Genomic DNA, 23,584 nt, shown 5'->3' on the forward strand with positions numbered 1-23,584 from the left:
TACAGGTACCTCACGATTCAATTCTGTGGCGATATGTGGTCCACGATATGATAATATCACGATTCGCGATATCTACGATATTCAATATATTGGAAGAAATTTCATCAACGATATATCACGATATATGTGACTGAAAAGAAAAAGAAGGAATAAGGAAATAAGGAAATTTTATGCATTTATTAATGCCAACATTTCCAACATTGTGCAAAGAAATATGCATTTGCATAATAACTCACTGCCTCCTGGTCTTAAATGTAAACACTGTACATCTAGACAGATAAAAGTGCATGAACATTACAAAACAACATGAACATTAACATGTGTAAACCATAATACTGAAACGTCAGTAGCGAACGAGGTGCATTTGCAGATTCGTAGTGTTGCTGTTATATTTTATCTTTGCAAAGCAGTTCTTGCAGATTGCATAGTCTTTATCCAGTGCCTTTCCGTCGACTGTCTCGTAAAACCCTTTAGAGTGGAAACTAGCGGGTGGGTCTTTGATTAGTTTTTAGCGCAATTTTCCGCCGGACAAAATTGCGATTGTTAACTCATGATTTCTGTTCTGTCTGTGCGCACCAATCTTGTACTTCTATCTACTCCTCAACCAGACCACCTAGAGACTTCAGGTTTTCGGCATTATGTTAAGGAAAGTCTAATCTCGGGAACGCACAAAAAAAATCCAGGAAAAGATTTACTATCTCTTAGTGTTGTGATCTCATGAGGTGAGAAAATTGCGCTAAAACACTCACCGAGTTTTTATTACTTGTTTATTGTTTTCCGCCATTCTTCTTGCTTCTCTTTTTTTCTGCAATTCTCTGTTGTTGTTAGTTAACTTGTGTTCTTCACCGGCAGCTGTATGCGCCACTTTACCCCTATTTACTCGAACAGCGCCCCCCGCAAACAGAATGGTAGATATTGGGTAGTGACAGTGACACTGTCAACGGGTAAATTAATAATTTTGTGTTGTAATAAAATATCGATATTGGGCGTTAGTGTATCGATTATTTATTGCGACAGAGAGCACAACAATATATTGCAATATCGATTTTTTTCCCACCCTTAATTCAAAGCCGACAAAACTTAAATTTATGGGCTCACGCACAACTCTCTCGTTTGGCTGCGATGAAACATTTAATTGCTAACCTATTATTATTGTAAACAAAGCTTTGTGCTTCACCCGTGTCATAATACTCATGTATAACAGCATTCACATACAGAAAAATGTGTTTTGGCGGACCACCGCCAGTGCGATTGTAAAGTTTACCGGCACAGGCCTATTCTGATGGCATTTATTTTTTAATTTGACCTGTACTTTAATTATTTATTACTCTACAATGGCATTTATTTATTAAATTTGGTCCCCTACCTCAGAGAAAACAGGAGCCATGACGGTGGTTAAACTGACGGACTTCTTCTGCACTTCTTCAGCCTGAAGGGAGGAGAGCAAAAGACGGTTAAATAGTTGCAGAATTATTTACATCGAATATCCAAATCATTGAGAACTGACCATTCCGTTGGGCTGCTTCTTTTCCGGCTTCTTCTTTCGAACGGTTGTGAAGGACCATTCAGGAGACGACTCATTGTCCTTACTGTTGCTCTCTCTGTTAGGCACACACACACAGTTAGACCATCAGGAACACATCGAGATGCTCTGCTCAGGGTAGTTTGATCAATTTAGCTCACACTAGGGCTGTCAAAATGGCTGAAAAGCTCAATTTGAATTTCTTTCTTAAATATTAGCAAAATTCAAATTATTTTTGAATTCTAAAGGCAATGCTTAATGTTAATGTAAGGAAAAAAAGTGCTGTATTGTCTCCTATAACCACAGGAGGGCGAGAGCGAGCGCAATAAGCAAATATAAACATTGCATCTTTTATTGAAATGAAATCATTCATTTTTTAAAGTGCATTAACTTTTGAAACAATTGCTCTTAAATGAAATATAATTTACTTATTGTGCGTGCAAGGAAAATTAGGAACATTTTCAACACTGAAAATAATAATTTATACATATTAGAATGGTTTCTGAAGGATCATGTGACACTGAAGACTGGAGTAATGATGCTGAAAATTAAAATTTGATCACAGGAATAAATTATATTTGACAATATATTAAAACAGAAAAGATATAAAATATACGATATTTTTAATCAAATAACCGCAGCTTTGGTGAGGAGAAGAGGCCACTGATCCTTCATTTTAAACAAGATCTAGACAGTAACTACTCAGTAGCATCAGGCATTTTAGTGATGAAAGCAGGGTGTGCAAAATGTGTTTCCTCATTCAGGATTGTAAATGATTGTGTTGTGGATGTATCTGTGTGCTTACGAGTCAGAGTCAGAGCTGGATTCTCCATCGCTGTGTCCCTCGGCTTTCCAGCGCTTCAGTCTGTCGATGAGGTCGGAGAGGTGGGACGTCTTCTTGGCATATTTAACTATGAACTTGTGCTTCAGAAGCTCCTTTGCTGTGGGCCTCTGAGAAAGGAAGATATAATGACATTTTATCACCTTCACTTTACACACACACATCAGTATAAGCTTGTGTTGAACCCTTTAAATGCTGGCAGCAACAGCTCACAATACTGGCAGTGCCACAGTATATACAAAACAGCACAGTGCTAAACATTACGGGGTTTCACACTGCAGGAACTGGGAACGATTTCAGTACTAGGAACTCCTTTTGGAGGAACTAATTTAGCTAATAACTAATGTAACCCTAACCCTCCTACCCTAGAGTCGGTCTAAACCAGCGCTGTAGGAACTATCCGTGGCGTTAGTGTTCGCTGATTGGCTGAACACACTCGAAACACCCGAAACATTTCTTAAAACACACAGATTATAGCCTATATATTTACTCCACAAACTAACTCTACGAACATGTAAAACAGTGATAGATGAGCCTCTAAACCTTTACGCTGAGGAGAACATCCAACGCCACTTTGAGGAGAACAAGAGAAACATGATTATGTGTTTCTGCTCATCAGACACACGGCATACGCTAATAACTCTTCATCACTGTCTACTCTCTGTGTGTAACAGTTCTGTCTGATAACGTATGAGACGGCACTGATAGACAGATCGTACACTAATGAACACGGAGAATGAGAGCGCTGCCGTTCTCAGAGACGTCAAAATAAAAGTCTCAACAACAAGCGTGTCTCACGTCACTTCAGAGTTCCTGCAGGCGCTGCGAACGCAACCAGGAAAACCTTCCTATGGGAAACATTAGTTCTCTGGGAAACACACTGGTGGCTCGTTCCAGTGCGAAAGCCCTAATTCTTACAAGCCAAAGTCCCTTGAGGAGTGTGTGCCGTTCACACAGAATACGAACTACCCTTTAATGCACATTATAAGCGAACCACATGACCTTCTGTGTGATGATCTGAGTTCATGGACTCCAGAGAGGTCTGGGTGTGTTTGTAACACTCAGATTTGTTATATAGCAAACATAACGGTTTCAACAAAACAGCCTCTGCAATAATGACACCTCCAAATAATGCAAGTGGCATTGCGATACTATAAGGGTTATTATAGTTCACTAAAACCAAAACCATAAAAAATATGCCTGAAACAAAACAAAACAAAATAAATGTTAATAGGAAAAAAGGTCAAAAGTGATGTCCAGCCTAGGAGAATTGACATCTTTACCCTTTATTCAAACATTATTAAGCATTTGTTAAAGATTTTGTAATCATATTGCCTAGTTGTGTCTTAAGTTGATAATGCAATAACGCATTATCTTTGGCCAGGCTGTCATACAAAGGAATTATGAACCAACAAAATATTCAGAACTGATTATGTTGTAATCAATGAATGCTTTCTCTTGTCACCTTTTTGTTTTTAGCATAGTTAAATAAAACCTACAGCTGTATTTTGCACTTTTTTGTACCTTTAAGTTTCATGTTTTTCTTTTCCTTCATAAAAATGAGGAAAATAATTTATACCTCAAATATGGTTTAATGGTTTAACTTGTAGGGTCATAAAAAATTAATAGTTAAGCTATTTTGTTTTAGTTAAGCTAGTTGCCAAAGCCACATTTCTCATTTACATATAGTTTGACTTGATACTAGAATAATAAAATATAAACCAAAAATGTATAAAAACTATATATACATAAAACAATAACTAATAAAATTAAGCTAAAACCTAATTAAACATCCTTTGTCCACTTTCAACCACCAATTTCTTCACAGGAGGGTAGAGATCTAGAGATCTTTCAATCTAATGGACAAAATAAGATCAAGCAATCTACATATGAGCACAACAGATAAACACACGGAGAGCATCAGCTTTAGTTTCTGCTCTGACAGACACAAGATCAGCCGAGCGCTGTGAGTGTGTGTTAGAAATCAGGAATTAACTCCCTCTGGAAGTGGAGGAAGTGGACGAGCTCAAAGCGCTTTAGACGAGTTTACTCCTTTGTTTAGAGCATCTTAGCACAAACATACTAAAATAACACTGGACACTACTTGGTATTGTGATGCCTTCGCTGGTATACCAAAGTTAAGACAGTGTGACAGCCCTAGTTTAAGAACATCATTCTTCAATCAGAAAGCCATGCTTTAGCTGTGCTCACAAATGTAGGGTCTTTGTTGAGACAGGAGTCGACGAACTCCTTGAAGATCTTGGAGAAGTCTCCGTTGAGGGTGGGTGGCGTGTTCTTGGGGATGTGGAAGAGGACTCTCATGGGGTGCATGTCCGAGTTCGGGGGCTCGCCCTTGGCCAGCTCGATGGCAGTGATCCCGAGAGACCAGATATCAGCCTGAGGGAAGAGCAAACTACTTTATGAGCGCCAACACTAATCGAGCACGCCATAATGACATGACTTTCAGAATAAAGCAAGAAAGAGTGAGTTAAAACATCATTGCTTTCACAATGAAAGCATCTCAAATCTTTAGACGTCATCATCTTTACATGCATAAATGAAACATATCCACTTTTTTGGCTGTTTTAAAGATTAACATTGTAAAGCATGAATAAAATAACAGATTAGATGGATTGTATGTTACAGTACAATATGACAAAACACGCTCGCAGTCTCTCAGCCTAGCACAAGTCAACTGATATCAGGGCTGGGCGATACGGGCAAAAAAATTATCACATATATTTTCTTTCAAGTTTAAAGGTCGATTTTTGCTCCTTAATTTAAGTTAATTTAAAAGTTAATTTGAACTGCTCTTGCTGTCAGAACACGACAAACATCGCACAAATCTGAGGTAGAATCTTCAAAACATTTATAATGATAACATATTTATATATAATTATTACTATTAAAAAAACATCAAAATATGCACGAGTAAACTTATGTAAAATCCTTTTTCAGTCTTTTCCCCTAAAAATAAATATCTTAAGTAAAATTAATTTCTTAGTTTCTGCATGTGCTAACGGGTGTGTCGTCTGACTGTAATGATGCGTATCTTCAGCACAATTTGCAATGCAGGCCGCAATATTAATATTATGCGTTTTGTCGCTTGAGTTTGGATGCAGATGCAAATTTATGTTCATTAACAAAAACAGTAACATCTGTAAAAATTGTAACAACATCATTATTGTATGGTAAAATGTAAATATTCTGACAGTTTGAGTTAAGACTCTACTTTTATTACAATTAACCATTGGCCATCTATAGTATCATACATTTAGATCATGATAATAACCACAGGTAAAACCATGCATATTGCACCTCACTATCATGGTAAAATATAGTTTCTATGGTATTAGTTATGAAAAATAATAGCCTAAAGACAAACGCTATAACTTAATAACAACAATCATATTCCATTACACCTTTAATACATGTCTACATTAATAATATAATAAAATTCGATATGAACAGCCCACAATTAAGTTAGCATTACTGAAGTAAACCCATGGTAAATGATGGTGATTTGTAGATTGAAAAGCCTTCTGACTGTATCGTTGCGCACAGTGTTTGTCCGCGTGGTTTCATCCGGCTTTGAACTGTTTAAATCTCTGTTCTTCGCTGAATTCAAGCGCTTCCCACTGGATCTCACAGTGCTGTTTAGTGGTCACGTGACCAAGATCGATCAGAGAGTAAACGTATCTGCCGTTTTAACTTTGAGCCGAGCGGATAAATGGTCTGTGTGGTGAAGTTGATGCATAAACATATACAAATTTTGTTATAATTTGATCGAGGAAAAATATATTGCAAGTATCGCTAACATTTTATTGCCCAGCCCTAAATGATATGTATGTTTATATATGGATACGTGTTAACAGTTTAGCCTTTAATAACTGCATTGAGCTTCATACTGTTTCTTAATTAGTGGTTTGCATTGAGCTTTCATACTCATTATGGCCCTGCTCTATAAAGAGCGGTGTGATTATGGAAACATAATCAGGGAGTTGAGATGATACACAAGCCAGCTGCAGGTGCAGTATGCTGGGTAAGGTAGATTAGGCACAGAGGGTCTTACCTTTGAGTCATAAGCAGACTGTTGGATGACCTCTGGTGCCATCCAGAACGGTGTACCCACAAATGTCTCCCTTTTGATCTGTGTGTCTGTCAGCTGTCCTGCCACACCGAAGTCTGCCAGCTTCACCTCGCCAGACTCAGACAACAGCACGTTGGCGGCTGTAACCACGTAAAGATAAGAGACGATGAAGAAAAACAGACACAGCAACTTTTACTACTCCTTGAAAGATCAAAAACTGATGAATTTCCATTTTGCCATATATTAACCCCCTTAGCGGCGCACACCCCCCATTTTGGCAGGTGGGGCATAAATGACATTCCCAAAATAAAGAGGTTGCGGATCATAAACACATCACCAACATATTTTTAAAAAGCCAACACTTGAGATTTTACCATTCAAGATTAATATGGAGATATACAGGCTCAAACAAAAATATTAAATATTAAGAATATATTTTTTAAATGCATAAAATATTATTTGGCTGTGTTGTATCAACTAAGAAACACAATGAACCTGAAGCCAGAAGTCTACTCATACTTCTGAGGATGCTGGATGTTATCTCTCAAACTATGAATTTTATGAAACATTTTCTAAGACCATGTCAGGTGAGTTTTTAGAGAAGGCTGATAAGATGCTAAGAAAACATGTTATTGCCTTGTAAATGCCTATTTGCAGTCTATTGCCTAATGTCTGATGAGGAGAACTGCCCTATTATTCATGTTTCTATTGTTCTCACTCGACGAACCGGTTTGTTCACCGAGAGCCGCATCACGGATGTGTACCAGTGAGGATTTAAGTCCTTTTTGGGCATCTTATCGCACTTGAATGAATGAGAGCGTGATCATTTACTGTAGCGCAGAGTAAAATGACAGGGAAAATAAAGAATGCTCCATTAATTGTGTTAAATATTTGTAACATGTTAAACAGAAACGTCCTAATTTTGACAGCCCTAAGATATAATGTTGAGAAGATATTGACATGAGTAGGGGTGGATATGTAGGGCATGCATAGATTGTATATGTACATGGGAATGTTATTGTTTTTAATATGTATATTGTTGTGTTTTTCTGGTGTCCTTGTGTGTGGTGAAGCCAAAGACAAATTTCCACTTGTGGACAATAAAGGAACTAAAGTAAACTATAAATAATGTGAACGCAGAGCTCACTGCGCTTCCAAATGAATGTTGAACTCACAGAACTTGCTGGAGTCTGTGAGAAGCTGCATTTACTGAGAACCAATCCGCTCTGAAAACACACTATTATAAGCTGCATGTGTGTAAATGAACGTAGTTTCTCAAACATCACAATCACAGCTCTTACGGGCGCTTGTGAACGCATGGCTAAATGGGTAAAAGTAGGCAACTTTCAAAAAAAGGTCCAACATTAGGAATACTTTTAGGTAGGGGTGGAACGGTACATGTATTCGCATTGAACCGAAACGGTACGGGCGTCACGGTTCGGTGCATACATTTACACGGAGAATACACTTACCTCAAGGGCATCCAAGATGTAGGAGTCTTTGTTTCCGCAGTAGTTTCAATTTTGATATTTTTAGGTCAAACCGTTCTTGTCTGTCAGTCATATAATGCAGGTCTATGGTCACTGTCTCAAAGAGCATGCCTTGTGTCTCCTACACGAGGTAAAAACTATATAAATACTGTTCCTTTTCTCACACAAACTGCTCGATTCGTGTCTTAGGTCATCAATGTGTACTTACGATGGGGAATTGTTTAATTTGGACTTCTCTGTGCATGCTCTTTGAGACAGTGACCATAGACTTGCATTATATGACTGACAGACAAGAACGGTTTGACGTAAAAATATCAAAATTGAAACTACTGCGGAAACAAAGACTCCTACATCTTGGATGCCCTTGAGGTAAGCTAAAACATACCAAAATTTAATTTCAAAGTGAACTATCCCTTTAATTAATGTAATGCGGAACTACTGATCCGTGGGTTCTTTAGGGACACCTAATCTGTAGCCCCGCCTTGGCTCTGAAGCAGGCTACGATGATTCAATGCTGGAATATGTTGTGTGTGTGTGTGTGTGTGTGTGTGTGTGTGTGTGTGTGTGTGTGTGTGTGTGTGTGTGAGAGAGAGAGAGAGAGAGAGAGAGAGAGAGAGAGATTGAAAAGTCGCAAAGTGTTTACTTGTATTTGTGTGTGCGTGTGAGGCGCATGCGCGATCGAACAGTGGAAACAAAAACATATTCCGTCATTTTGTTTATACAGGACATCATTCAAACGGCAAAGTGTTTAAGTTACTGTTAATTAAAATTAAGGAAAACAAATATATTAATCTGAAATATAGCAAATTCATTTTCAATTCATTCAGGTACAATTACCAAACATATCTCAAGGTCTTTTTGTCTTTTTATTAATTTAATTAATAAACTAATTATATAAAACTGTTGTCAGTGCACTACAAATAAACTGGTTCTACGCCTTTACTTACTTACTATTAATAAAACTTATTTAAAAAATACAAGGCTTAAGTAATTTATTTTTCTTTGGTGGTCCAGCCTGAGACATGCACAAGCCTTCTGCATTTTTGTTTTGCTTTTCCCTCCATTGTACCAAACTCGTACCGAACCGTGATGTCTGAACCGAGGTATGAACCGAACCGTGACTTCTGTGTACCGTTCCACCCTTACTTTTAGCTGTGTTTTTGAGTAAGCTAATGCTGTCTAGATGGGGTTTCCTGAATTAAAAACTATTTTGGCGGCTGCCAAAACGAATCTTTGTCCCACAAAAGATTTATTCTGATATCCGTATGCTTTCACAAAAATCATGTGACTGCTTGTGTAAGCGCTCTGTGAAGAGCATCAAAGGTTTCTATTCACAACGTGTTTTTGCAGCGTTGAGCTTTGTAGCCAATCACAGACATATGTGTTGAACGTGTGACTAGGGCCAATCAGATGTGTTTAAGTTAGTCAGAATCTGCGAATCCTTTCATTATAACCAACTAAATATAAACACAATGTCAATAAAAGATTCATTGCACATCTTAATTATAACGGGAGTTTTTTCTTGGTGTGCCTCACGTTGTAATTTACAGCTTCAGTGATTATAACGGCAGCGATCTTTGTTCGCTTTCTGTTTATAATACATATTTTTTAAGCTGCTAACATTGCTAAGTTTCTGGATTGACAAGTGTTTTACATGCGTGATTGAATCGTTTGACCGTGATAATCATAGCAATGGAGGGAACAAAACAATCTGATATTATGTAAAATGATGCAAATTAATAAATTTGCCACTTTTTCCATGTAATGCGTTACTTTGTTGTTCATTTTATTTCCTTTCAAATCAGTCACTCTAATAGTATTATACTCTAATAGGCATACCAATAGTATTCAATGAATGATAAACTGTGTTAAGATCATGTATTTTAACATAGAAAATTGTTAAATTTAACTTTAAAATTGCAGCTTTTGATTTGATAAGATATAACTGCTATTTCAGTTTAATTGTGCAGCCCAATGCGTTTATTTTAATTTTAATTTTGATTAGGTAACATTTTATTTTACAGTGTCCTTGTTACATGTACTTACCATAGTAATAACAGTAAATTATGCATAATTACATGCAACTAACCCTCAACCAAATCCTAATCCTACCCTAACTCTATAGTAAGTACATGTAAATTAAAGTAAATGTTATTAATTAGCTGTTTATCAACGCACAACCCCCGTATTTGGCAAACCCTGCTCTAAGGCCCAGAGGAATACATTCTTACTCACACAAATATACACAAAACTCCTGAACAGAAATGTAAGACACAACACTAATCAGTGCAGCTAATTGCAGACGAACCAGCTGGAATCTACCTCGCCCTGCACAGTTCAAACAAGTGGAAAAACAAACGACGGTGGAAAAACAAAGTCGTCACACCCACTTATCCAAGCAGACACAAATATTCTGCCGGAGACGAATGCTCTGCGTACACACCTTTTATGTCCCTGTGGATTTTCTTCTCACAGTGCAGGTAGTCCAAACCCTTTAAAATCTCTTTCAGCATGGTGGCTATCTGGTATTCGTCAAAGGGTCCGGCTCGCAGCTGCACACACACACACACACACACACACACACACACACACACACACACACACCAGGTTGAGTGTGTAGGGCACATGACAGGCAGGATCAGCTGTATTCTGTAGCTGTGAAGGCTCAAGATCATACAAGATGATAGACTATTTTCTTTTTACTTGGTTGTATATAATCATAATGCTTTGAGAAATTGATACTGGAGAACAAGATTTGTTGCTGTTGTGAATGTTGTTGTGTGTTTTCTATTTATTCATTGTATTTGAATATTGTGCTGCTGTGACATGTGAATTTCCCCCTGGGGATTAATAATGTTTGTCAATCAATCAATCAATGATAAAGTCGAAGGGCTTACCAGGTCCAGAGCCGAACCCCCTCCCAGATACTCCATTATGATCCATAGTTTACTACCCTAAAAGAAAAACAACAGAAAATTAGCTATAAACTCAGGGGAAGGAAACCTCTTTCTTTCTGACCGAGTGCAGAGTTCATATAATATATTAGTATACATCACAGTACTTGGCGCACTTTGAATCGGACAATACTGAAAAATGACCTCAGTAAAGGCTCTGATTCACTGGCTGAGTCTGATTCACATTGCTAACTCACAGGCAAGTTTGATCTTTTTGCCTGGCGTTCAGTTGTTGATAAAGGAAACACTGGGCAAGCATCTAATGACACGATATCTGACGAAAATCTTTTTTTTTTTTTTTTATGAAAAAAGCAACTGTAATGGGATTATAATGTGAAAAATCTCTGACATTTACACACACAAAAAAAAAACAATTAACAACCTTTTATTAGTTATCAACAAGTTTGTGCTTTTATTTTTCTTTATTTCTAACTTCTGCTATCAAACGGTGGACAGTTTTTTTTATATTTATGTTTATATTTGAAAGCTTTCTTATGTACAATGTATAAATCATAGCCTTTATTCACCTCTTTGAGGTCTTGAGATATGGGTATTGTTCAAAAATTCATGTATAACTTTGATGACAAGTTTTGATCCACTTCAAATGTTGAATGCTGTGTGTGTGTGTGTGTGTGTGTGTGTGTGTGTGTGTGTGTGTGTGTGTGTGTGTGTGTGTGTATATTTATTGGTGTGTAACGTTTACAAAATTCACGGTTCGGTACGACACAGTGGTGTCACGGTTCAGTACGTTTTCGATACAGCAAAAAGAAAGAAATGCCAGAGAAATTTCCTTGATTTAAAATCTTTATTTCTTTATTAAAACTAACATCATGAGAGCTAGTGCTGGGCGGTTTGACCAAAAATCAACATCACGGTTTTTTTCTAAATTATACCGGTTTCACGGTTTTTACCGGTTTTTTTTTTTGTGTTTTTTTTTTCTCAAGCATGATGGGTGTTTACCACATTTTCTACTGAGTGAGAGAGGAAATAGTGCAGTAGATTTACTTATAATGCCCTATTTTATTGTCATGAGTGAATATTATAGAAAAAATCCACACTAATATTAATAATACAGGTTTGCAAGGCTGTTTACAAAGAGGTGCCAGCAGGACGCGCTTTAGGAGCGGCAGAAACAGTGGTTTCCCCGGTAACGGCTGTACACAAAGCAGCAACGCTCATAAACACTGCTTTATCAGGAAAGATAAAGAAAGATTCAATCGTAATAACAAAGAAACTTTTCTAAAGACCGTCAGTTCACTTCAGATACGTTAATACAGTATAAAAACACGCGCGCCGCAAGAAAAAAGACTCTCACCCCCACACGTCTCGTGCCCACTCTAGTCAATGCTTGTGTTTCAGATCGAAGCTTCCCAAAATATAGGCGCCTGGTCTATTTTGACGCACCGCGTGGAGGACGGAATAAAACCTTGTCGCAGCTGTAATGCGCCGCAGACGTGTGTTGTAAATGAGGAGTGAGACTGTGTCGCGCAGCGCCGCGTTCCGATTAAAGCGACATACACCGGTTTTGCGGTATATTAAAAATTCATATCGTAACAAAAATAAACACCGGTATTCGGTATGAACCGGTAAACCGCCCAGCACTAATGAGAGCCATTTCCATTTGTTTAATTTCAAGATCTGAGGTGAATTATATCCATTGTTGCTTTTACAGCCACAAAGCTGGAGCACTAAATGATATTCAGAGTCACATGACACGCTTTTAACATTAAATAAAGCACATAAACAGCACCTGAGATTATCATCGCCACACTTTGTGTTTGTTGTTCCAGCGCGACGTCACAGAAAAATAGAAACAGTTTCTAAAATTGAATCATCGCGTGTCGCCGTCGCGGCTGGTTAGGACAAACACTGATTAACATGGAGAAGAGCCTTTTATTGCGCGTCGCGTGTAGTTAGGACACGGTGTAAGACGGCAGCACTAATATATCATTTACATATTATTATAATAAGACAAGAAACAATAGGTGACTACACATGTATGGCGCTTAACCACTAAATAAATGAATTAAAAGAATATTTATGACTACAGAAAGCAGAAAACCAGGACATTATGGACAGTGTTCAGCAATGGTTGAACCTCATGAACTGTTGAAAATTTAACTACATTCAATTCATCAGCATTTATCATCATCTTTGGTATCAAAAATTGACATCAAGCTTTTGTAAATTTCATTGGTATTGGTATTGATTACTGAAAATGTGGTATTGTGACAATAGGGGTGGGAGATATATGACACAATTTCAGATTCAACTCTGTAAAAAGCTCTCAAAGATTATTGAAGACAAGTAAACAGCCAGTAACTATGACCAAAGAAACAAAATGACAAGCAATATCACAAATAAATACAAAAGAACTAAGATCCAAATGAAACAAGTCTTCAGGTACATCTAACAGTAGTGTTAAGGTAAGCAATACTATAGAGACTGAGTAAAGTAATAAAATATTAAATAAAACACCACAGTCTTTACTGTATGAATTGGGTATAAATAGATCCGATTGTTATTAAAGCTACTGAAGTTAGTCAGTCAAGAGCAGGGAGTGTCTTTTCTGGGTCCAAACTAGGGCTGAAACGATTCATCGATTTACTCGATTACAAAAATTCCTCGAGGCAAAAACTCTGCCTCGAAGCCTCGTTAAATTCCTATGACGCGCACTATACGCGCAGGGATCTGATTTCAGACGGACCGTTGTTCAGTGTTCAGGAAGCACACCATAGCGCGTGATACATTTTGAATTTAGTTGGCGCGATGGCGGAGAGTAAAGATGTCCATAAACGGCAGAGAATGTCTAAAGTTTGGAAACAAGGTAACGATACTGTCCCCCGCATTTTTCTTTTAATCCAGCGCCAATATTTCCGCCCGTGCCTAAGCCTATACATTGATGTTCGCTGATTTAATCCCACACTGTATTTGTAGTGATGTCGTGATGCGGTTTGACTAGATATGATGTTTAGCTTTGATGTTTTTAAGTAGTAAATGTATTCACGTTCAATTGCAAGAGAGTATAGCCTAAAAAAGAAGCCCTTCACACACACACACACACACACACACACACACACACACACACACACACACACACACACACACACACACACACCCTCGTCTCTCTCACACGCCAGTCAGACCAATTGCGGCAATGCATCACATATGCTTAAACTTTTATGTAGCCACGCAACAATAATTTCAGCATGCATTCACTGTATACACCGGGACGTGATGGAGGAACAAATATTGTATTGCAGTCTTTGCGAGACCTTGTTTGTAGGCTATGTCACGTCTGCCAAATAGTTACAGACAACAACAAAAAATGAAACTCCCCACCAGCCTGCTTCTCCAAATCCACTCGTACTTTTGGGGAAGACATAATCGGCTACCAAAGTAATTGAGCATAGAACATTTTCAATTAACAACAAAAATATAATACTACAAAACGTGCTAATATACTTCAACTAGCCTAAGTGAAAAACAAAATGCTGTTATTTTTCTATTTAACAAAATGCATATTTGCAATAAAACATTCCCCTTTTCAAAGCTACACTTATTTTTTTTTATATAAATTGTATACATGATTGTGTACCTGTTTGGCTTGATATTTTATATTGATTTCATTTATTTTTGTTCTCCGGTGGGTAATTTGCAGAAGGTGCAATCCTTTTTTTGTAATGTTGTATTAAGAAGACAAAACTAAGACCAAATGGCCTTTACTATTTAAGTTTGTAATCATAGTTTTACATGTTACTGGCACTTATAAACACTAAATGGGTAAAAATTGCAATAAATAGGCTTAGTTTTGGAGCCAAATGTTGGAGTTGGAATAAATACCTCTGCTTTTTTTTTTTTTTTTGAGAAATAAAAGCCAAATGCTTGATCAAAATACAGCCACATCATTTTCATTATGCATTATTTGTTTTGGTTGTTTAAAAACACACACATTTTTTTTTTTTTTTCGATTAATCGATTACAAAAATAAACCATAGCTGCAGCCCAAACCAATCCAATCAATTCCTCATGGGCAAAAAAGTCCAGTCTGATGCAGACTTGTCATCATTTGTTGTAAACACTGACCATCAATGTGCGCACACACACTCACACACAAAGCAGCCAGACAAAATCTATGAGCATACGTTCTGTCTGGCAGCCCTCCAGAAATACAGGTATTGTGACATCGCACAAAGGGTTTGGCCATGAGTCACCAGTAGCATCAAATCTCACACTCACACACTGCACACACTCACACACCATACACACTACACACAATACACACTACACACAGCGCTACAACAATACTGTGGTACTCGTGAATCAAAATACCGCCAGTGCCGCATTACTTTCTGAACAGAAGCTGTGTGATTTACGGCTGGCACTGGAGCTAAACCAGGGATGGAAATTAACTTTTTTGTCCACCGGCCACTGTGGCTGGTGGATTTCAAAATCTACCAGCCACTCAATGTTTTTACCAGCCACTTTCTTATTTTTAACCGACAATGTTAAAAATGAAAATTCTGTCATCATATACTCACCCTCATGTTGTTTCAAACCTGTATGAATTTCTTTCTTCTGCTGAACAGAAAGGAAGATATTTAGAAGAATGTCAGTAACCAGACAGTTTCTGGTCTCATTGACTTCCATGGTATCAATGAGACCAGAAACTGTCTGGTTACTGACATTCTTCTAAATATCTTCCTTTCTGTTCAGCAGAAGAAAGAAATTCATACAGGTTTGAAACAACATGAGGGTGAGTATATGATGACAGAATTTTCATTTTAAAGTGGAGTATCCCTTTAAGCAGTTTATTTAATCTCAAGTCTCAATGAAATACTGACATTTTCTATTTCTCTCTTATACACTCTTTCTCTCTTATATATATATATATATATATATATATATATATATATATATATATATATATATATATATATATATATATATATATATATATATATTTCTCTTTTTGACCTGGATGTGGCATTTGGATGATTCGTGGTATTTTATGGCTTCCAGTTTTACGTTTTTAGTCCCAACAATGAAACTATTAGGCCCTGTTTACACGAGAACGCTCGCGGGTGAAAACGTAAAAATATTTTATCAGATGTGCCTTTCGTTTAGACGGCGACGGCGTTTTTGGGGCTTAAAAACGCAAAAAAGTGAAACCACCCTTCAGAGTGGAAATCTTAAAAAACGCTCCACCGTCGCGTTCGCGAATAGCGCGTCAGGCGCGAGTGATTTCAATGTTAAGTTAATGCAAAGATGTTTTCTCTGCAGACCTCTTAACCAGCTCTTAACGCCTGCGATGTAACGCCACATTTTTTTTTTTTTGAAAGTGTGCCTCCTCTAAAACTGTCCGCCGTCTGTGTGAAACAGTATGCTATTTTTATTTACCCGCCACGGTGGCCGGTAGGTGAAGCGAGTTTACCCGCCACAACACAAAATCACCCGCATTTGGCTGGTGGCGGGTGCTAATTTCCATCCCTGAGCTAAACGAGTGGAGATGAAACAAATGTGGAATATAATCATTTTTACTTTGCATTGTAAGGCTGATGTGAACGATTCTGCATCGATGCATAAAAAAATAAAATAAACGTTTTTTAAAAAATGTTATTAAATAGGCCTGAAATAAATATTAATGTGCTGTTTTATTGTAAATAAAGTAGGCTACTCGTATTATATTAATAAAAAAAAGTTGCGCATGTCAATAGGAAGCAAAGCACACATGCATGATTGTGAAAATAGTGCAGGACGTGACTGATGTTAGCCACATAAAAGATGCGTTACTCGCGCTGACTGACACACACCGCAAAAAAAGACACCATGAGATCCTGACCTGAGCTCTCTTTAGCGGCGTATTGCGCTGAATTACACACTGAATTATCTTAAAATATCTGTCTTGAGTATTCTTGGTTACGTCTTACGTGAACGCAAACAGTCGGAGGGAGAATCTAATGTGTAATATTATATTAGATCCGTGCATTAGGGGCTAATAAATCTGCTGCTGTCTGTGTTAATGACCGAATAACTTTAGTAGCTTTAATAATAATAATCTATTGATTTGTAATTAATACACTAGACTATGCAGTGATTATTTTTAAATTTGATTCAATTTGATTTCGGTAAACTGGTAAAATAAAAAGTTTGTAATTTGAGCTGTCGGGTCTGATTTCGCCTGGTAAACCGAGTAAATACCAGCATAGCTTTTAAGAGGAGGCAAAAGCTCTGAAGGGACTGAAGATTAACGCATACATGGCTTTTTTCCATTAGAGGTTTCAGTCATCAGTAGGTGGTAGCTAGCCAATTTGCAATGTGTGATCTTATCTGACTGATCAAACGTTAGATCTTTAACACATTTTCATCTGGCCAGAACAAAAGCGGCAGATGTGTTACTTGTGCAAGATGACACAGTTTCAGGGATGACAACCATATTTAAATGTGACAACCATTGTGTTCCAGAGTTCAAGTTTGGTGAACACTGCCCTGCAAATTCGATGGGTTAGTTCACTCAAAAATATCTCCCATAATTAAAAAGAAATGTTCTGGCTCTTCCAGGCTTTATAATGGGAGTGAATGGTGTCTTGAGATTTTGAAGCCCAAAAAAGCTCATCCATCCATCATAAAAGTAATCCATACGACTCCAGGGGTTAATAAAGGCCTTCTGAAGCAAAGCCATGCGTTTGTGCAAGAAAAATATCCATATTTACAACTTAATAAAGTATAATAACGGCCGTATGCGAGTCTAGTTCCGGTGGAAGAGTGAACTCTGAGCTCCGTATGGATTACTTTTATGATGGATGGATGTGCTTTTTTGGGCTTCAAAATCTATGGTACCATTCACTCCCATTATAAAGCTGGGAAGAGCCAGGATATTATTTAATATAACTCTGATTGTGTTTGGCTGAAAGAAGAAACTCATATACACCTAGGAAGGCTTGAGGGTTATGGGTAAATTATGGGATCATTTTCATTTTTGGGTGAACTATCCCTTGAAGTAAAGATGTGTGACCAATAGAAGATTGATAAGTCATGATTGAATTCAGATTGTTTTATTTAGTGCATTCAAGGCAATTTTCATGGCAAAAATTAAATTACAAAAATACAAATATCATATAAATACAATAAAAAAAATAAACAAACCTTAACTGAATTAAAAGAACGCAAACTTTAAATCTGCAGGATTGCAGCGTTGTAGGAAAGCGGAGTAGACTGTCAATTTTTACATTTTGGATGTATTATATGTTGAATTACATATTTTAAAAAGTGTGTCATATAACGACTGTTGCGGTCGCACAGGTTCGGGAGGAACTGCATCAAATAGTGGACCTCTCTCTTTTTCTATTATGTATAATGTTAATTTTATTAACTTTTCACTTGACATTTTGTAAAGCAATGTTTACTTAAAAAAAATTGAAGGCTACATGCTGTTTTAATGCATTTTATTATTATAATTAATAATTAACATATTTAATGTTTTATTCTCAGGTGCGGTTCCAACAGTTTTTACTACGGTGCCGAAACTGGTATAGAGAACCGTGGAATTCTTCTGGTATTGACTATTGAAATTTTGGTATTGTAACAAACCTACTAGCAATGTGCTACAGCTAATGTGTGAAACAGTAAAACATCAATCCATACCTTTAGGTAAGAGCCATAGTATTTGGTGACGTGAGGACTATCACACTGGCTGAGAACGGTGATCTCCTGTTGGATGTCTTCGATTTCATCTTCTGCTTCCTCAAGGTCGATGGTTTTGATGGCCACTACGTTCTGAGAGCGCCGGTCGATGCCTTTAAACACCTCGCCGAACGAGCCCTTCCCGATGCGCTCCAGTTTAGTGAACAGCTCCTCGGGGTCTGTTCGACTGTTCTGCAATGCAAGAGTTACACAGGGTTAGTTTGAGTTGGCTAGGTTACATAAATAGGTATAAACCAAGACAAATGATTAGTTCACTTGACAATACTGTACTGTATAGTTAAGTATATACTTGTGCTTTTTGGGATCCAAGTTTATAGTTAGAAATAAAATTGACTATTAAAATTCTTCAGTGATTTCTTACTTTCTACAAAATGTGTTTCACGGCACAGAAAGGATTCGCAGTTGCTTAAATATATCCCTCCAGTTTTATAAAAGCTTAATGGTACAATGAAGAACAAAGACAAGAAGTTTATAAGTGTTTATAACAGAGAGAATGCCAATGCTACACTAGGTTAATCAGTAATATTCCGAGAAACATTTGGGAGGGGAGCTCTATGAATCAAATACAAACAAGCTGTTCAACTATTGCAGGTACAGGTATTTCACTGGACGAGGAAGTGAATCCAACTTTCAGTCAATACTGATAAAAATATAAGAGGCACATAGTAAAGTTTCGTTGTTTTGAGTCTGTTTATTAGCTGAAAAGTCTACTAGTCCGGTATTGTATTAAACAATAAATTCACAAGTTAATCCACAGAGAAGTAATGGAGGTGCGCTAAAATCAAGCCCTGTCCTCTATTTTCCTTCATTAAATATTGCGTTTATCTCACTCGAACCAAATCATCCAGGTGGACGCTGCACATTGGTGGTGGATGAGGAGATCCCCCCTTATGTAAAGCACTTTGAGTGCAGAGAAAAGCGCTATATAAATGTAATTATTATTATTTCATCAAAAATATCTTAATTTGTGTTCCGAAGATGAACGAAAGTCTTACGGAGTTGGAACAACATGAGGGTGAGAGATTACTGACAGAATTTTCATTTTTGGGTGAACTAACCCTTTAATGTTGTTGTCAAAACAACAAAAGATAGCTTTAATTGTAATTAATAGCCTATGTATTTAATTTAGTCTGGGCCATCTGACCAATCAGAGCAGAGTAGACCAATAACACAGACTGGGCCATCTGACCAATCAGAGCAGAGTAGACCAATCACATCAGACTGGACCATCTGACCAATCAGAGCAGAGTAGACCAATCACAACAGACTGGGTCATTTGACCAATCAGAGCAGAGTAGACCAATCACAACAGACTGGGTCATCTGACCAATTAGAGCAGAGTAGACCAATCACAACAGACTGGGTCATCTGACCAATCAGAGCAGAGTAGACCAATCACAACAGACTGGGCCATCTGACCAATCAGAGCAGAGTAGACCAATCACATCAGACTGGGTCACCTGTCCAATCAGAGCAGAGTAGACCAATCACAACAGACTGGGTCATTTGACCAATCAGAGCAGAGTAGACCAATCACAACAGACTGGGCCATCTGGCCAATCAGAGCAGAGTAGACCAATCACATCAGACTGGACCATCTGACCAATCAGAGCAGAGTAGACCAATCACAACAGACTGGGCCGTTTGACCAATCAGAGCAGAGTAGACCAATCACAACAGACTGGGCCATCTGACCAATCAGAGCAGAGTAGACCAATCACAACAAACTGGGCCATCTGACCAATCAGAGCAGAGTAGACCAATCACAACAGACTGGGCCGTTTGACCAATCAGAGCAGAGTAGACCGATCACAACAGACTGGGTCACCTGTCCAATCAGAGCAGAGTAGACCAATCACAACAGACTGGGTCATTTGACCAATCAGAGCAGAGTAGACCAATCACAACAGACTGGGCCATCTGGCCAATCAGAGCAGAGTAGACCAATCACATCAGACTGGGTCATCTGACCAATCAGAGCAGAGTAGACCAATCACAACAGACTGGGTCATCTGACCAATCAGAGCAGAGTAGACCAATCACAACAGACTGGGCCATCTGACCAATCAGAGCAGAGTAGACCGATCACAACAGACTGGGTCACCTGTCCAATCAGAGCAGAGTAGACCAATCACAACAGACTGGGTCATTTGACCAATCAGAGCAGAGTAGACCAATCACAACAGACTGGGTCATTTGACCAATCAGAGCAGAGTAGACCAATCACATCAGACTGGACCATCTGACCAATCAGAGCAGAGTAGACCAATCACAACAGACTGGGTCATCTGACCAATTAGAGCAGAGTAGACCGATCACAACAGACTGGGCCATCTGACCAATCAGAGCAGAGTAGACCAATCACAACAGACTGGGCCATCTGGCCAATCAGAGCAGAGTAGACCAATCACATCAGACTGGACCATCTGACCAATCAGAGCAGAGTAGACCAATCACATCAGACTGGACCATCTGACCAATCAGAGCAGAGTAGACCAATCACAACAGACTGGGTCATCTGACCAATCAGAGCAGAGTAGACCAATCACATCAGACTGGGCCATCTGGCCAATCAGAGCAGAGTAGACCAATCACAACAGACTGGGCCATCTGACCAATCAGAGCAGAGTAGACCAATCACAACAGACTGGGTCATCTGACCAATCAGAGCAGAGTAGACCAATCACATCAGACTGGGCCATCTGGCCAATCAGAGCAGAGTAGACCAATCACATCAGACTGGACCATCTGACCAATCAGAGCAGAGTAGACCAATCACAACAGACTGGGTCATCTGACCAATCAGAGCAGAGTAGACCAATCACATCAGACTGGGCCATCTGGCCAATCAGAGCAGAGTAGACCAATCACATCAGACTGGACCATCTGACCAATCAGAGCAGAGTAGGGCTGTCAATCTTCCTCTATAATACTATTCGAATTCCATTCCTTATTTTATTTAATATTCGAATAATATTCGAATATTAAATGCTCAAATTCATCCTATTATTAATATTTACGACATTACACAGTCTTATGGATCGCGAATGCGTGATGTTGATCGGTCTCATATCTTCACAGATAAACCGTCAGTTTGTCTGTTATTGCCTTTTGGCGGACAGCTGGTAGCAGTTAGCCCCGTGATGAGGAGAGAGAGAGAGGCAGAACATAAGTAATTCTTGCCTGTTTTAGCGGCGGTTCCTCGGACAGATCGCCTAGCTTGTCAGGTTGTAAGTTGTCATAAAAAAAATAACGTATATTTTCCTGTCCGTTTTGGCCTTCCGTCCACAATGAGACGGCGTTTTTATTAATGAAAACGCACTCCAAAGTGGATATATTTGAAGACGCCGTTTTCACGTTGTAGTGTGGACTGAGAATCAAATTGTTGATCTCCGTTACCGTGGAGACATTCCTCTCCGCGACTTTTGACAGTTGTGATGATACAGCGTGGATAACGTGCACAATTGTGTTACGATTCAAAAACTTTATTGTTTATCAGACGAAACAAAAGCGTTTAATTTTCACATGTGTGTGCCAAGGCGGCAAGAAAGGCAAGATTGCATTTTTTAAAAAAATATACATAAAAAAGCAATATTCGAATAGGAACTTCAGCATTCGAATAGTATTGATTTTTTTAATATTCGAATTATATTCGAATTTCGGAATTCGTTCCAACAGCCCTAGAGCAGAGTAGACCAATCACAACAGACTGGGTCATTTGACCAATCAGAGCAGAGTAGACCAATCACATCAGACTGGACCATCTGACCAATCAGAGCAGAGTAGACCAATCACAACAGACTGGGTCATCTGACCAATTAGAGCAGAGTAGACCGATCACAACAGACTGGGCCATCTGACCAATCAGAGCAGAGTTGACCAATCACAACAGACTGGGCCATCTGGCCAATCAGAGCAGAGTAGACCAATCACATCAGACTGGACCATCTGACCAATCAGAGCAGAGTAGACCAATCACAACAGACTGGGTCATTTGACCAATCAGAGCAGAGTAGACCGATCACAACAGACTGGGTCATCTGACCAATTAGAGCAGAGTAGACCGATCACAACAGACTGGGCCATCTGGCCAATCAGAGCAGAGTAGACCAATCACATCAGACTGGACCATCTGACCAATCAGAGCAGAGTAGACCGATCACAACAGACTGGGTCATCTGACCAATCAGAGCAGAGTAGACCGATCACAACAGACTGGGTCATCTGACCAATCAGAGCAGAGTAGACCAATCACAACAGACTGGGTCATCTGACCAATTAGAGCAGAGTAGACCGATCACAACAGACTGGGCCATCTGACCAATCAGAGCAGAGTAGACCAATCACATCAGACTGGACCATCTGACCAATCAGAGCAGAGTAGACCAATCACAACAGACTGGGTCATCTGACCAATCAGAGCAGAGTAGACCGATCACAACAGACTGGGTCATCTGACCAATCAGAGCAGAGTAGACCAATCACAACAGACTGGGTCATCTGACCAATCAGAGCAGAGTAGACCGATCACAACAGACTGGGTCATCTGACCAATCAGAGCAGAGTAGACCGATCACAACAGACTGGGCCATCTGACCAAACAGCGACACGCTGCCAAGATGGCGACGTCTGACTCTGTCAACTTTAGGCTTCAAAAACGCTCTTCAGAAACACTACGGGTGACGTCACGGACACTACGTCCACTTAATTTTACAGTCTATGATGTAAACCTGTTGTAGGAGACCCCAAAACAAAATTAGGAGCATTTAAAATAGCACAATAGGGGCAGTTTAATCAGTTAAAAGAATTTTCAATCCTAATCTACTAAAATTTTAAAAATATGACACATTTTCTGCTTGTATTATAAATGTAAATAAAGTTCAGTCACAGGTTACAAGGTGAACATTAAGTTTTACTGTGAAACTGAACATTGCTCATCTAGTTAGTTAGATGTTATATCCAGTTAAACCGGGCATCTCCAAA

General features: G+C 38.6%; 1 protein-coding gene across 1 annotated transcript in view; it reads right to left on the reverse strand.

The window, feature by feature from the left end:
- The window catches only part of stk26 (serine/threonine protein kinase 26), a 33,748-nt gene that overhangs the window by 5,986 nt on the left and 4,178 nt on the right, over positions 1 to 23,584 (reverse strand). Inside the window, exons 2-9 of the mRNA XM_081389951.1 lie at positions 18,542 to 18,772; positions 10,841 to 10,897; positions 10,387 to 10,495; positions 6,436 to 6,593; positions 4,575 to 4,760; positions 2,328 to 2,473; positions 1,508 to 1,601; positions 1,367 to 1,429 (exon numbers count right to left, since the gene is read on the reverse strand). Of these exons, the coding sequence (XP_081246077.1) occupies positions 1,367 to 1,429; positions 1,508 to 1,601; positions 2,328 to 2,473; positions 4,575 to 4,760; positions 6,436 to 6,593; positions 10,387 to 10,495; positions 10,841 to 10,897; positions 18,542 to 18,772 (1,044 nt within the window). The remainder of the gene's footprint in view (positions 1 to 1,366; positions 1,430 to 1,507; positions 1,602 to 2,327; positions 2,474 to 4,574; positions 4,761 to 6,435; positions 6,594 to 10,386; positions 10,496 to 10,840; positions 10,898 to 18,541; positions 18,773 to 23,584) is intronic.

The sequence above is a fragment of the Scardinius erythrophthalmus genome, assembly GCF_964197995.2.
Source record: "Scardinius erythrophthalmus genome assembly, chromosome: 17".
Taxonomy (NCBI): domain Eukaryota; kingdom Metazoa; phylum Chordata; class Actinopteri; order Cypriniformes; family Leuciscidae; genus Scardinius; species Scardinius erythrophthalmus.